Genomic DNA, 13,215 nt, shown 5'->3' with positions numbered 1-13,215 from the left:
AGAATTCACGGTTTTCAAAGACTTATTTTTCACCCTGCAGCCTTTTATGCTGCTTGAATATTTTATTGTATGCATGTCTTATTTCTCAATTCTTAAAAAATAATTCAAGTTCGGGGCTACTGGGTGGCTCAGTAGGTTAAGCATCCGACTTAGGCTCAGGTCATGATCTCGCGGTTCGGGAGTTCAAGCCCCGTGTCGGGCTCCGTGCTGACAGCTCAGAGCCTGGAGCCTGCTTCATATTCTGTGTGTGTGTGTGTGTGTGTGTGTGTGTGTGTGTGTGTGTGTCTCCTCTGCCCCTCCCCCGCTCATGCTCGGTCTCTCTCTCTCTCTTTCTCTCTCTTCAAAATAAATAAAACATTAATAAACAAAATCTTTAAAAATAATAATAATAATTCAAGTTCAAACTCTTGTAAAAACCAATTCACCAGAGACAATGAGGGAAATGAATTGCCAGGAAGTCCAGGCTCTGGAATCCATCACTGGCATGACCTTGAACAATATACATAACCTCTTAGGAGCTCCCGCCTCTGACAGGAGGGGACGAGGAGGCATGGGGAGAAAAGTCCTACATAAAAACTAGAACCTAAGCTCCGAGAAAGCATGGCCTTTGTCTGTCCATCTTCCACATTTCTATGTCCCTAAGGCCTGGCACAGAGCCTCACACATAGTAGGGGCTCAATAAATACTGTTAAAAAATCTAACTGTACCTGAATTGACCTGAATTGGCAATCACAGCTCCTCTGAGAACTCAAAGTCTATGATCTTAGCGTACCTGTAAGAAAACAGAATTGCTCACGGACCTGAACCTGATGCAGGCACAGCTCTAACAGCCAAATGCCATCAGAGGGCCCCCATAGGAGACAAAAGGAGGCCATGCCTGGTGAAGGCAGATAATGTGACATGATCGCTACTTTGACACACAGGGCTGAGAGACTGAAGGAGGACTTTTTTTTTCCTCAGAGAAATCAAAGCTCCCTCAAACTCCAAAGCCACTGAACATGTTAGCATCAAATGTGGATTTCTACCCCTCCAAGCCCTGTCACTGCCTGAACCTGGGAGCTGGGCAAAAGTAATCGCTCTGAGCCTGGTTCTTCATCTGTAGTGTGGAGAGATTATCACCCACAAGGTTGCATCTAAATCTCTGTCCCTCACTCAGCTTTTCTCCTCATCTGGCCAGTTCCACCTGCCTGTTCTTCCCACTGAAAGGTCCCGGGCAGGTGTTAGCTTCCCTCCACTTCCACGTTTCAGGTGGGCTCAGCAGGGACTTTCAGGCTCTTCCGCACAGGGACACAGGCACCCACCCAACTACTGCTTTTGCCCTTTAGAAACGTGCTCAGCAGCTAACAATCGAGGCAGGTGTTCCTATCTATGCCTACTTAAGTACAGTTTCTTCTCATATATTTCTAGGCATGGCCTCTTTAAGGCCAGCGAGTCAAATGAAGGACTTTCATCAAACCTAAGATACCTCTGGGACACCTCGGTGGCTCAGTCAGTTAAGCATCCGACTTCGGCTCAGGTCATGATCTCACGGGTTGTGGGTTCAAGCCCCGTGTCTGGTCCTGGCTGACAGCTCAGAGCCTGGAGCCTGCTTTAGATTCTGTGTCTCCCTCTCTCTCTGCTCCTCCCCTGCTCATTCTCTCTCTCTCTCTCTCTCTCTCTCTCTCTCTCTCAAGAATAAACATAAAAAAACCTGAGATAACTTTTTTTGCTTTCTAAAAAAATGTGTATTTTGCCCTGAAAAAATTACAAGCTCTGGAGAAAAATATTAGCTAACAGGCAGTGCCTTAAGTCTCTCATCATCCTCTCCTTGCCTGGAGAGTTAACAAAAGAACAGCAATGCAAAGGACTACAAATAATGCAGCCTGACCTCATCAGGGAGGCCCCCGGGGGGACCCTTCACTACACCCCAGTCATAGAGTTCAAAAGGAAGGAGGAGGAAAGGAAGGCACCAAAGGTCAGGCAAGCTGACCTTGTGATTGGCCCTGATGCTCAGGAGGCAGGGAGCACGGTCCATGAAAGAGCCTTGTCAGAAAGAAGACTTTTATCCCAGAACAGAGCCCCAGCACAGCAGTTTTGCACAGAAAACTCGGTCCACACTACCTCTTAATTTAACCCGCCCTCTGATCTGTAGGATACGAAGAACTAAAGCCGGGAAAACCTTCCAACTGCCTTGTTCCTAATTCTGATTCCACCTCCAATAGGAGGGGATAGTTATTTCTAAATCCTCTTAACACAGACAAGAAAATGGCCCAAATTCCGGAGAGACTTGCCAAACATTAACTGTTAAAATGTCGTGAGAGTCCAATGCTCTAATATTCTTTAGATTAAAATGTCATGAAAGTCCAACGCTCTAATATTCTTTAGAGGTAAAAAGGGATTCACAGAGCCTCAAGTTGATGCTTGAGAAATGGGCCAATAAATAAGACCAACCGAGAATGGGATGAAAATTATTGGTGATAGTGAATATTTAGTAAATACTAACTCTGTGCCAAGGACAGATTGAGGAACAATATGTTACCTCACTGAAGTCCAACAACAACCCCGTTATAAAGATGAGGAACCTGAAGCTCGTAGGGGTTAAGCAGTCAGAAGCAGCACCGTTCAAATTAAGTCTAAAAACAGTTTAAAACTCAGCTTTTGGGGCGCCTGGGTGGTTCAGTCGGTTGAGCATCCAACTTTGGCTCAGGTCATGATCTCGCAGTCTGTGAGTTCGAGCCCCGTGTCAAGCTCTGTGCTGACAGGTGGGAGCCCGGAGCCTGCTTCTGATTCTGTGTCCCCTCTCTCTCTGTCCCTCCCCTGCTAATGCTAGGACTCTCTCTCTCAAAAATAAGTAATAATAAAACATTTTTTTAAATAATAAAAATAAATAAAACTCAGCATTTAATCACTAAAATAAATTCTTGAAATAATCAACAGAACCACTCCAATAATAAAATAGTTTAAAAAATAAAAAGCCATGTGTAATATTATGAATTTTTGTTTTGATAAAAAAGTGTTATGTACACTTTCCAAATCAATGTTTTAATAAGATCCTACCGTAAGATGCAAAAACGAACACAAACGTCAGAAATGTGTGATATCAAATGCTTACGACAGCTTCATTTTTAAAAAGCAAAAGAACAGTGATAATGAAGACAAGGCGGTGGCATTTGGAGGCTGAAAGCAATTTGATTTATTTAACTTCAAAGAACAAAAGCTTATTCTTCTAAGAAATCAAAACACATTTTCTGTGGAAAAAAAAAAGAGACCATTTTAACCGCATTGCCAAAATAAATCAGGCAGAGAGCAAGTTAGATCTCACTACAAAAAAGACCTCAGGCCAGTGAAACGGGGAAAAAAATAAGGGGAAGAAGAAATGCCAACAACAGATTTTGTTTTTTAAAAAGAGAAGGAGAGAGAGAAAGAGAGAAATATAAGTCTAGTTTCTAGTATCAATCCCTAATTTTAAAAAAAGGAACCAAGCCAAGGAGTAGATATGATTTCACATGTGAATATTTAAATCAATTTCTTCACTAAAAATCCAAATTTAAACAAAAGCATTTTTCAGGAAAAAACAAAACATTCAAAACTGTATACTAGGCTGTACGAAAGGTGCATAACACTCCTGTCTTACTTTATTAGCTATATTCTCACAAACCTTCGGATTCAGTCCTGAACCAGAGATTTGGGGCCCAAATGGAAAAATGTCGGGATTTCTCTAGCTGGAAAATCAAGTGACGTTAAATACCCAAAACATACCCTTTGGGGTGTGGGGCGGAGCAGGGGGCGTGAGAAATATTAAAATACCTAGCAAGAAAAATTTTAATGAATAAATTTTTTACATGTCAATGACTATTCCTTTCCCTTCTTTTTCAGAATCCATTCTCATCAGACTTGGCCACTCAGCAGGCCCCAACTCCAGGAGGCTCTGACCACAGGGTCCACTTTCCCCAGACCCAGATGGGAGGTCAGGCCTGTGACTCCAGAACCCTGGCAGGGGGCGGGGCTCTAAACTCCACCTTCTTGCTGGTGGCTCTGAACACGTCGCTTAAACTCTGTGCTTTCATTTGCAGAATCGGGCACTAACTAGCACCTACCTATTGCTGTTGAGGATTAAATCAGTGAATATGTGCGATGTGCCTTTCAAAGCATGTCAGGTACATAGTAAATACTGGATATACAACAGGTATTTAAATTACTCAATGGCTCATGAGCATTCATGATATAATTCTCTCCACTTCTGCGTTTGTTTGAAAATTTCCATAATAAAACTTTTTATTTTTAATTTCAAAACTAATTACAATAGAAGGCTCGGAAAACACATCCCCTTTCTAAGGTCATTCATGAGCTCGTTGTTGACTTTGGATGGCTTAGTCCAATATGATTACCCTCTAGTAAGATAGAGCCAACTACACGCCAGACTCTGTTGCACTTGCCTTAAATCAATGAATTTAATGTCCTTATGTCATATTCAAGGAAAGTGAGTTTACGTGGGAGTTAAGTACAATTTCCACGAGGTGAAGCTAGGATGTGAGACCACGTCTGCTGGTCAAATCCAATGTTCTCTTACGAAATCCTGGTGGATGATTGTGCGCTTTGAAGAGAAAGCGAACTGTAAATCAGATGTGGTCAGGACTTCAGATGATTGGATCAAATTCTTATGGTCAGATACAGGCAGAATTTGGGCCAAGAAAACCATCTGAGCAATCCTAATTCTTGTAACCTTCTCAAATCTCAAGTGCCCCTCTCTCCAGGAAGTCGGGCCAAGACTGAGCCTGACACGGGATCACGCTGCACTTCCTGCCTCAGGGAGACCAGTGTCTTCTTACACGGGGTCTGCTCCAAGTGTCGACACATGGCCAGGCTGAGGACTCAAGGGCAAACTGTCGTCACAACCCATAGCTTTCTCTGCTGCTGAGAGGGCTGGGCCTTCCTCACCTTACACGTGGACAGCCAGATGCTTCTCTTCTCGGGATTAAAGTCCTCACGACTTTAATCAGATTTACCTCTTATTTACCAAAGTCACTCACATTCCAACTCGAATACCGAGAATACCATCCACTCTGTTCAATAAAACTTTCCGTGACGACAGAAGTGTTCCGGATCTGCACTGTCCGGTATGGCAGCCCTAGCTGGCCAACTGTGGCTACTGAACATGAGACGTGGACGAGTGCAACCACAAAACTACATTTTTCATTTTGATTAGTTTAGATTTAAGTAGCCACAGGTGATTAGTGGCTACCATGTTAGGACACAAGCTTCTGGATCACTGTGGAAATGCCCTCCATTCATGGGTCTAGGGGTGCCTCTTAGTAAAAGCATCTTAGGACAGTAGAAGAATATAGTTGGTCTTGTAGTCAGAGCCTGGGTTCAAATCAGCTCCTCCTTCCAGTTAAGTGACCCTCAACATGTAACTTACCCTTTCCATTCACTGGCTCTCTCGTCTATAAAACTGGGAAAATGATGTCCATCCCATTAGAGATGTTTATAATGGTGACATGTGAGATCTGTATCAATCAATACAACGTCCAGACGACTAGAATACTGAATCGACATCAGCTGCTTTTACTGTCTTCATCATTCTCTTCCTTTTCTTAAATCCCTCTTGGTTCCCTCCCCAAGGCACCAGTAACTGGCTGAGAAGTCAGAGATAGACTTTTCTGCTCTTCTTTCTTTATTTTTAAAGTTTGTTTGTTTGTTTGTTTATTGAGAGAGAGAGAGAGAGAGAGAGAGAGCGCGCGCGCGCACGCATGCGCACATGCACCCACCAGCAGGGGAGGGGCAGAGAGAGAGGCAGAAAGAGAATCCCAAGCAGGCTCTGCACTGTTAGTGCAGAGGCCAACTCGGGGCTCGAATCCACAAACTGTGAGATCATGACCTGAGCCAAAATCAAGAGTCAGATGTAACATACTGAGCACCCCCGTCACCCTTGTTCTTCTTTAAAGAAAGCCCTATTGGCTTCTAAACTCAGGGAAATGGGCCAGATCGTTCCCAAATGCAAGACTGCGAGAACTAACATTGGCAGCTCTCAGAGCCCCTGTGTCGTAGAGATTTCAAGAGCACCACTCCTCCAGATCATCCTCAACCCCTCCGAGCCTGGGCAGATTAGCAGAGAAACTTCACTTGCAAGGCACTTCTCTCCCCAACTCGGCCGCGCCAGCCACATCCCCGCTTGACTCCTGGGCTCAGGTTCAACCTTGCCTCTCTCCTGCACCTTCAAGACCCCAGCCAGCCTACCTCCCCACGCCCCACCCTCCCCTCCCTTTGCCAGTGTGACCTCTTCTGCCTTCACATCCAGGCTCTGGAAGTTTGACTGGAGTTTCCAGAGCATAATCACTCCAGAGTCTGTGCACTCGCCTTCTTACACATAATGAGAAACGTGAAAGGGGTGAATGCTACCCAAGCCAGAACAGAAAGAAAAGAGTCCAATGAAAGCTAAGCCAATAGCAAATTATCACAAGCCTTTTTTCTTTTCCGAGCACAATCATTCAAAATGAAGATTGCCCAGCCAAGAAGCATCCACTTTTGCTTTTTAAATCACTTCAAAATATTTACTTGGAAGAGTACTCCTCCTACTGGGGCACATCAAAGAAAACTGGTTTCCAACTCAATTGAAGGAAAAAACATAGGTTTGTTTGCTCCAGGCTTTTTCAAATCACAGTTTACCTAGAAATGACGACAAGATTATAGTTCATTTCGCCTGCATGGGTTGTTAAAGGATATTTAATAAGCTGCCAACATTAAAAACCTGTGGTGATTTCACATTTTAAAAGTCTAGATTTCTGCCTTTTTTTTTTTTTTTTTTTTTGCAGAAGAACTAGCAACACTTAAGTGCCTTCTGCCTTGTGGTGACAAAAGCCCTGTGGCTGGGTTTGCCGCAATCCCGGCCATTCCACATTGCTTCTGGAGGAACCCTCTCTCCCCATTACCATGCAGGCCAGGCCCCTGGAGGCAGCCAAGCTCGTGGTCTCTTTACAAGAAGCTCTGAAAAGGCAAATAATCCCATTCCATCCCCGACAGTCCTACAGGTTGTCACTTCCCTGCCAAGTCATTCCCACACTCCCACACACCCCAGGAGGCTCCAGCACCTTCTCCCCACCGTGCCCCGCCCCCCATGTCACCCCAGCTGCAACTCACCTGCTACTCTGTGTCACTCCGTTCTCCCCTCACAGGTGTCACAGGCACCTCCCCATTGACGCCGTCGGTCCCACTAACTGACATCAAACTTCTCCGCTCCTTCTGGTTTGACTTGTGTTCCACTTTTGTCACTCTAAACCTGAGGAGGCAAAGAGCAGACGTGATGGGTGTTGCTTTTTTAGTAAAAACGAATCAAGAGTGAATCAAAAATCTAGAGGATCCTGGGGCACCTGGGGGGCTCAGTCTGCTAAGCATCCCACTCTTGATACGGGCTCAGGTCATGATCTCCCGGTCAGTGGGTTTGAGTCCCACGTGCAACTCTGCTGACAGGGCAGAACCTGCTTGGGATTGTCTCTGCCCCTCCCCGGCTCATGCACACTCTGTCTCTCAAAATAAATAAATAAACTTTTACTTTTTTTTTTTTTTTTTTTTTAAATCTAGAGGATCCCAAAGGATCTCAGTCAAAAGTTGGGACATCAAGGAAAAAAGCCCTAGTCAATAGGAGGGGCGTTCCCACCCAGCAAATGCCCCTGTCCCCTGCCAAAGTTTCCAGCTGATTTTCACTCAACACATCACACACAATGCTGGATACTTTACAGAGCATGAAAAATGCATTAAAAAGTTTGGGTACCCAAATTTTGAAGAGCCTCAGGGTTGTGGTTTCTAACAAGGACACGAGATTACCATCAGTTGTTTTCACCACAGAAGGCTGGAGAAAAGCACAACTGGTTTTCAGTTAGACTGATGTAACCAAAATGTTCACTCAAGAACCGCCTCAGAGTGCACCCCTCAGAGAGACTTATCTCCGCACACATTTGGCCAGAGGAGCCCCAACCATGAATTTTATCAGGATCAGTTGGTGGTAGTTTCTGTGTGTGTTCCGTTTTTGACGGTTTTTTTTTTTTTTTTAAGGCAAATTTAGCTTTTCATTAAGGGTTAAGGAAAAAGTGAAGGGAATAAGAAGGAGATTTTCACTGAGAACTAGAGTCTGCTCGGCTTCCCCTCTCCTCTGAAGAGAACAGTCACCAGGCTCACGGCAGGGATTTTGTGCTCTGTAGTTCAGAGGCCCCCGCACAGCCTCCAAGTTTGGCCTTCACCTGCAGATCATGAAAAACACGGTGGCGATCCACAGCACCCTCATAAACTGCATATTGTTACCAGAAAAACAAGTACAAGAATATGTCCATATGGGAAAAAGATAGAATAAAGATGCTCAGATTAGAAAACACACGTACTCCTGCACTTCACAAGAGTATCCCTCCAGCGAATGCAAAACTGAAAGTGGTTAAACACTTGATAAGAATCAAGCCCCTGAAGCTGCCACAAGGACTTCCGGCAGAGGAGGACCCATCTGGCACGCGGCTCGGCTCGAGAGCGCTGGGGAGTCAGTAGCGTGGTGGCATCTCAATCCCGTACATCAGGAAGCACTTATGTCCTGATGCCAGAACAGCTTCGTATTAAAAAATGTACATCAGGGGCGCCTGGGTGGCTCAGTCATGACCTCACCGTTCGTGGGTTCAAGCCCCGCGTCGGGCTCTGTGCTGACAGCTCAGAGCCTGGAGCCTGCTTCGGATTCTGTGTCTCCCTCTCTCTCTGCCCCTCCCTTGCTTGTACTCTGTCTCTCTCTCTCTCTCTCTCTCCCTCTTTCTCTCAAAAATAAATAAACATTAAAAAAACTTTTTAATTAAATCATTTTTGTTTAAAGATAATGAGAAAATGTTTTCATTAAAATACATCTTAGGGGTGCCTGGATGGCTCAGTCAATTAAGCGTCAGACTCTTGATTTCTGCCCAGGTTATGACCTCACAGTTCATGAGACCGAGCCCTGTATTGGGCTCTGCACTGACATGGAGCCTGCTTGGGATTCTCTCTCTCTTTCCTCTCTCTGCCTTTCTCTACTTGTTCTCTTTCTCTCTTTCTCTCTCTGTCTCTCTCAAAAAAAAACATGAAAAAAAATTTTTAATTAAAAAAATAAAATATATTTTAAATGTTTATCTATTTTTGAGAGAGGGAGAGAGACAGAGCATGAGTGGGGGAGGGGCAGAGCGAGAGGGAGACACAGACTCAGAAGCAGGCTCCAGGCTCTGAGCTGTCAGCACAGAGCCCAACATGGGGTTTGAACCCACAAGCTTCGAGATCACAACCTGAGCCAAAGTGAGGTGCTTAACCAACTGAGCCACCCAGGTGCCCCAAAACATGAAATATTTAAAAAAAAATTTTTTTTTAACATTTATTCATTTTTGAGAGATAGAGTGTGAGTGGGGGAGGGGCAGAACGAGAGGGAGACACAGAATCCAAAGCAGGCTCCAGACTCTGAGCTGTCAGTCCAGAGCCCAATGTGGAGCTCAAACTCATGGAGCTCAAACTCATGGGCTCAAGATCGTGACCTGAGCCGAAGTCAGACACTTAACCGACTGAGCCACCCAGGTGCCCCCCTAAAATATATTTTAAATAATAGTCATTTCCACTGGCAAAAAAAAAAAAAAAAAAAAGAATTAAAAGAGAAGTTAAGGAAATTTACTCAGTCTGACTGTTTTTCTAGTTCATCGTGTATCGAAATCCCAAAGTTTTTCTTAGTAGTTTCCCTCTAGTTCTGGTTTTAAATTTCCTTAAAACCACCTAAAACAAAATACATCCTCCTTCTTTGTCCAAATGAGATTACCAGCCACAGGGAGGAGGGAGACTTTGAGGAAGTAAAAGAAGAATCAGAGAAAAGTCATAACTACAGATCTGCTCGGTGGAAATGTAAGAGCCCCTCTGAGCAACACGAGAGGCCAGTAATGATTAAACGCTCCCGGCATTCCACATCCAAGAAAGAGAGCTGCATTTGGGGCATTTATAAGAGCCATGCTGAATCTCAGTTGAGAATTTCAGCAGATTTTTTTTTAAAGCAAACAAAATACGCTTTGTCTAAACAAGCCACAGGTTCTCATGACATTCCACATTCACAGACTCCCATGACTCTGCTTCTTAATAAAACAGTGTGGTCATGAGTTGTACTCTTTTGCTGTAAGCGGGCAAACAGCCCTGCAGTTTTCTCGTTTCTTGCGCATAATAAAAACCAAACCGAATCAAAATAATAGTAAGAGCCAACATCCGAACGAGTAAAAAGTGTGAAAACCGGTCGAAGTTACGTAAGTCATCGTATTTAATCATCACAGAACCCAGTGAGCTGAGCACTGCTGCTGTCCTCGTTTTATAGAGGGGGAAACTGAGGCACAGAGAAAAGTGAGTTTGTAAGCAGTCGTGCCTGCACTCCAACCAGGTAGAGGCAACGAGTTCAGGCTACTCTGTCCGGGGTTTGTTCGCAGAGAAACAAGGAGCGTGGGCTCAGTCCTGTCAGCTCTGGCTTCCCCGGTCTGCCTCCAGCACACATACTCTTTTTATTTTATTTTATTTTATTTTTATAGGTTTTTTTCTTAAGTATATTTATTTATTTTGAGGTGGGGGAGGGGAAGAGAGAGAGGGAGACAGAGACTCCCAAGCAGGCTCTGTGCTGTCAGCGCAGAGCCCGCGACTCGGGGCTCGAATTCACGAAACGTGAGATGGTGACCTGAGCCGAAATCAAAAGTCGGATGTCTAACCGACTGAGCCACCAGGGCGCTCCCAACCAGTGCACATAACTCAACCATTACTTTCTACTGCCTTTCCACGTGCAACCTTGACAAGGCAGTTCCCGCGTGAGACTCAGCATGGAAACAGCAGACGCCGCAAAAGCATCCTCCGTGCCATCAGACTGATTCCCTGCTGAGCTGCAAGAGCTCCCCATCACATGCGGGTCGCAAGGAAATGGTACCGGAGGACTGGAAAGGCCAGGACACAAGGAAAGTGGCCTCAAAGAAGGCAGCCCTGGAATCCACACGGAACTTACGTGGCAGACACTGCAGAGCAGGGGACCAGCCCCACCCCTTCTCTCCTCCCCTCGAGCTGGCACGGAGGGATGGCTGAGTGTCGGGGTCTGGACAGCAGCACGTGAGCGAAAATGAAACGTGTGGCTTCCGGGCCTGGCTCAGCAAACCTACGAACAATCTTTCTTGTACGTTTGCCTTCTACTTGCAAAGCTGGCAGGGCCACAGGGTGGAAAGCACCTGGCAGGCTGATCCTGCACTCTGTACCAGTGAAATAGAAACTTCTGTTCTGTGTTGAGTTGAAATTTGGGCTTTATCTATTAGAGCAAGGCTGCTAGTGAATTTTGTGTGTTAGCCTGACTCGACTCACAGATCCCAAAGGGCTGGTATGATGTTATTTCTGGGGGTGCCTATGAGGGTGTTTCCAGAAGAGATTAATTAGCACTCAAATCCATAGATCGAGTGAAGAAGAGTAAAGCTCTCTCACCGATGAGGGTGTGCATCATCAAACCCCGTAAGAGACTAAACAGAACAAAAAGGCCCAGGCAGGAAGAATTTGTTTTTTTTCTCTTCCTGCCCCAGAACATCAGCCTTGTGGTTCTCAGGCCTTTGGAATGGGGCTGAATTACACCATCAGCTTTCCTGGGTCTCCAGCTTGCAGAGGGCAGACTGTGGGACCTCTCGGCCTCCATAATCATGCAAGCCAATTCCTACATTAAATTTCCTCCTATATATATCCTATGAGCTCTGTTTGTCCAGAGAACCCTAATACAGCAAGGAATTAATTTTTTTTTACCTTAATTAATACACCTGACCTCTAACCTAGCAATAGCCACCTCTTAGGATTCCTCTGCTGCTGGAAAAATGTAGGACTCACAGCAGAAAACATTTAAAAGTCCAGAGATATGACCCGAGCCAGACTTAGGAGGTCATTCTCTATATTTAACAGGTACGCACCAATCCACACACCACAGAAAGCATGTCACACAAACCCAAAGCATCCACAGGGATCTTACCTGCCAACAGAGAGGACGGTGACCTCTCCCTGACGCCTCGCGTGGCCCTGTTTGGATTTGTTGGTAGGTCTTATGAAGTGCCACCGTTTGTGCCTACACCGATGACACACGTCCCTCTCGACAGCACCGCCCACTGTGTGCAGATGGTGGCCACAGATGTGCTTCCCGGGGGTGCCTCCTGGCGACAAGGGCCCGGGACTCACAGGTGGGCTCCCAGGAGTGCTGGGCGTCACAGGGCTAAGGGGGGGAAGAGGAAACAGTAGAACCGGTTACTTACAAAAAGTACTAGCTAAGGCGATCTCTCCCTTGCAATTCAAATAGCAGGTTTAAATCACAGCCAAGTGTCTGCCTAGATCTCTCAACAAAGAGATCCCCCAGACACATGTGCGTTGAAGGAGAGACACACGTGAATTCCCAACAAATTATCAAATGACTTAAAATAGAATGTTTGATCCAGACTGACTACTGCATCAAAGGAAGAAAGCTTTTAGGTCAAGATATCAAAAGTAATGCTCCAGCGATGTTGATGGTGTTGACAGCAGTAACAAAAAGAGCTAACAGTATTCTAAGCATTTGATATGTGTTAATTCAGTTAATCTTTACAAAACCTTCCAAGGTTGGTATTATGAACTTCCTCGTTTTACACATGAGAAGTTAAGGAACTTGCCAAGGACACACAGCTAATAAATGATGGATCTGAGATCCAGATCTGGAAAGTCTAATTCTAGAAACCATGCACTTAACCACCATGCTACAGTGCTTCAAAAAAACAAGGGAGCCCACATTCTTTGATAGCCCGGGGGAAAAAGTCCAGGCAAAACATAAAAAGGAGAAGTATATAGGTCAGATGTTGGCAACTTTCAAAAGACACGTCAAGACTCTGGTCCACTAGAAAAGGAGGACTTAAAACAGGACAGGGCCAGCCCGACCAGGCATCAGCCCTGCGTCATGGTAGAGGCGGGCAAGGTGGGGTGGCATGTCACCGCACAGGCTGACACCTGAGCCCGTCCTAGAGCCCCAGAGGCACGTGGATGTCTTATGACAGCATGAACCAGCCTTTCTGCTGCTGCGAACCACCCCACTTCACTTTTAAAAAGAAGTGTGCATGGTTGAGGAGAGTCTCAAACACCACGGACAGCCAAAAGCTTTCTGGTGTTCGTTAGGGATGCTCTTTAGGTTGTTAAAATAAAAACACGCAGCAGCAGCTTTCTGAGATAAAACAATGCCAAATTAAC

General features: G+C 45.3%; 1 protein-coding gene across 1 annotated transcript in view; it reads right to left on the bottom strand.

Moving 5' to 3' along the window:
* RELL1 (RELT like 1) overlaps nucleotides 1-13,215 on the bottom strand; it is a 69,413-nt gene that overhangs the window by 11,508 nt on the left and 44,690 nt on the right. The window contains exons 5-6 of the mRNA XM_043572805.1: nucleotides 11,981-12,217; nucleotides 7,117-7,255 (exon numbers count right to left, since the gene is read on the bottom strand). Of these exons, the coding sequence (XP_043428740.1) occupies nucleotides 7,120-7,255; nucleotides 11,981-12,217 (373 nt within the window). The 3' untranslated portion in view covers nucleotides 7,117-7,119. The remainder of the gene's footprint in view (nucleotides 1-7,116; nucleotides 7,256-11,980; nucleotides 12,218-13,215) is intronic.

Source organism: Prionailurus bengalensis, chromosome B1 (genome assembly GCF_016509475.1).
Source record: "Prionailurus bengalensis isolate Pbe53 chromosome B1, Fcat_Pben_1.1_paternal_pri, whole genome shotgun sequence".
Lineage (NCBI taxonomy): Eukaryota > Metazoa > Chordata > Mammalia > Carnivora > Felidae > Prionailurus > Prionailurus bengalensis.
The sequence above is the reverse complement of the archived record's forward strand: the minus strand, read 5'-3'. Positions and strand labels throughout refer to the sequence as shown.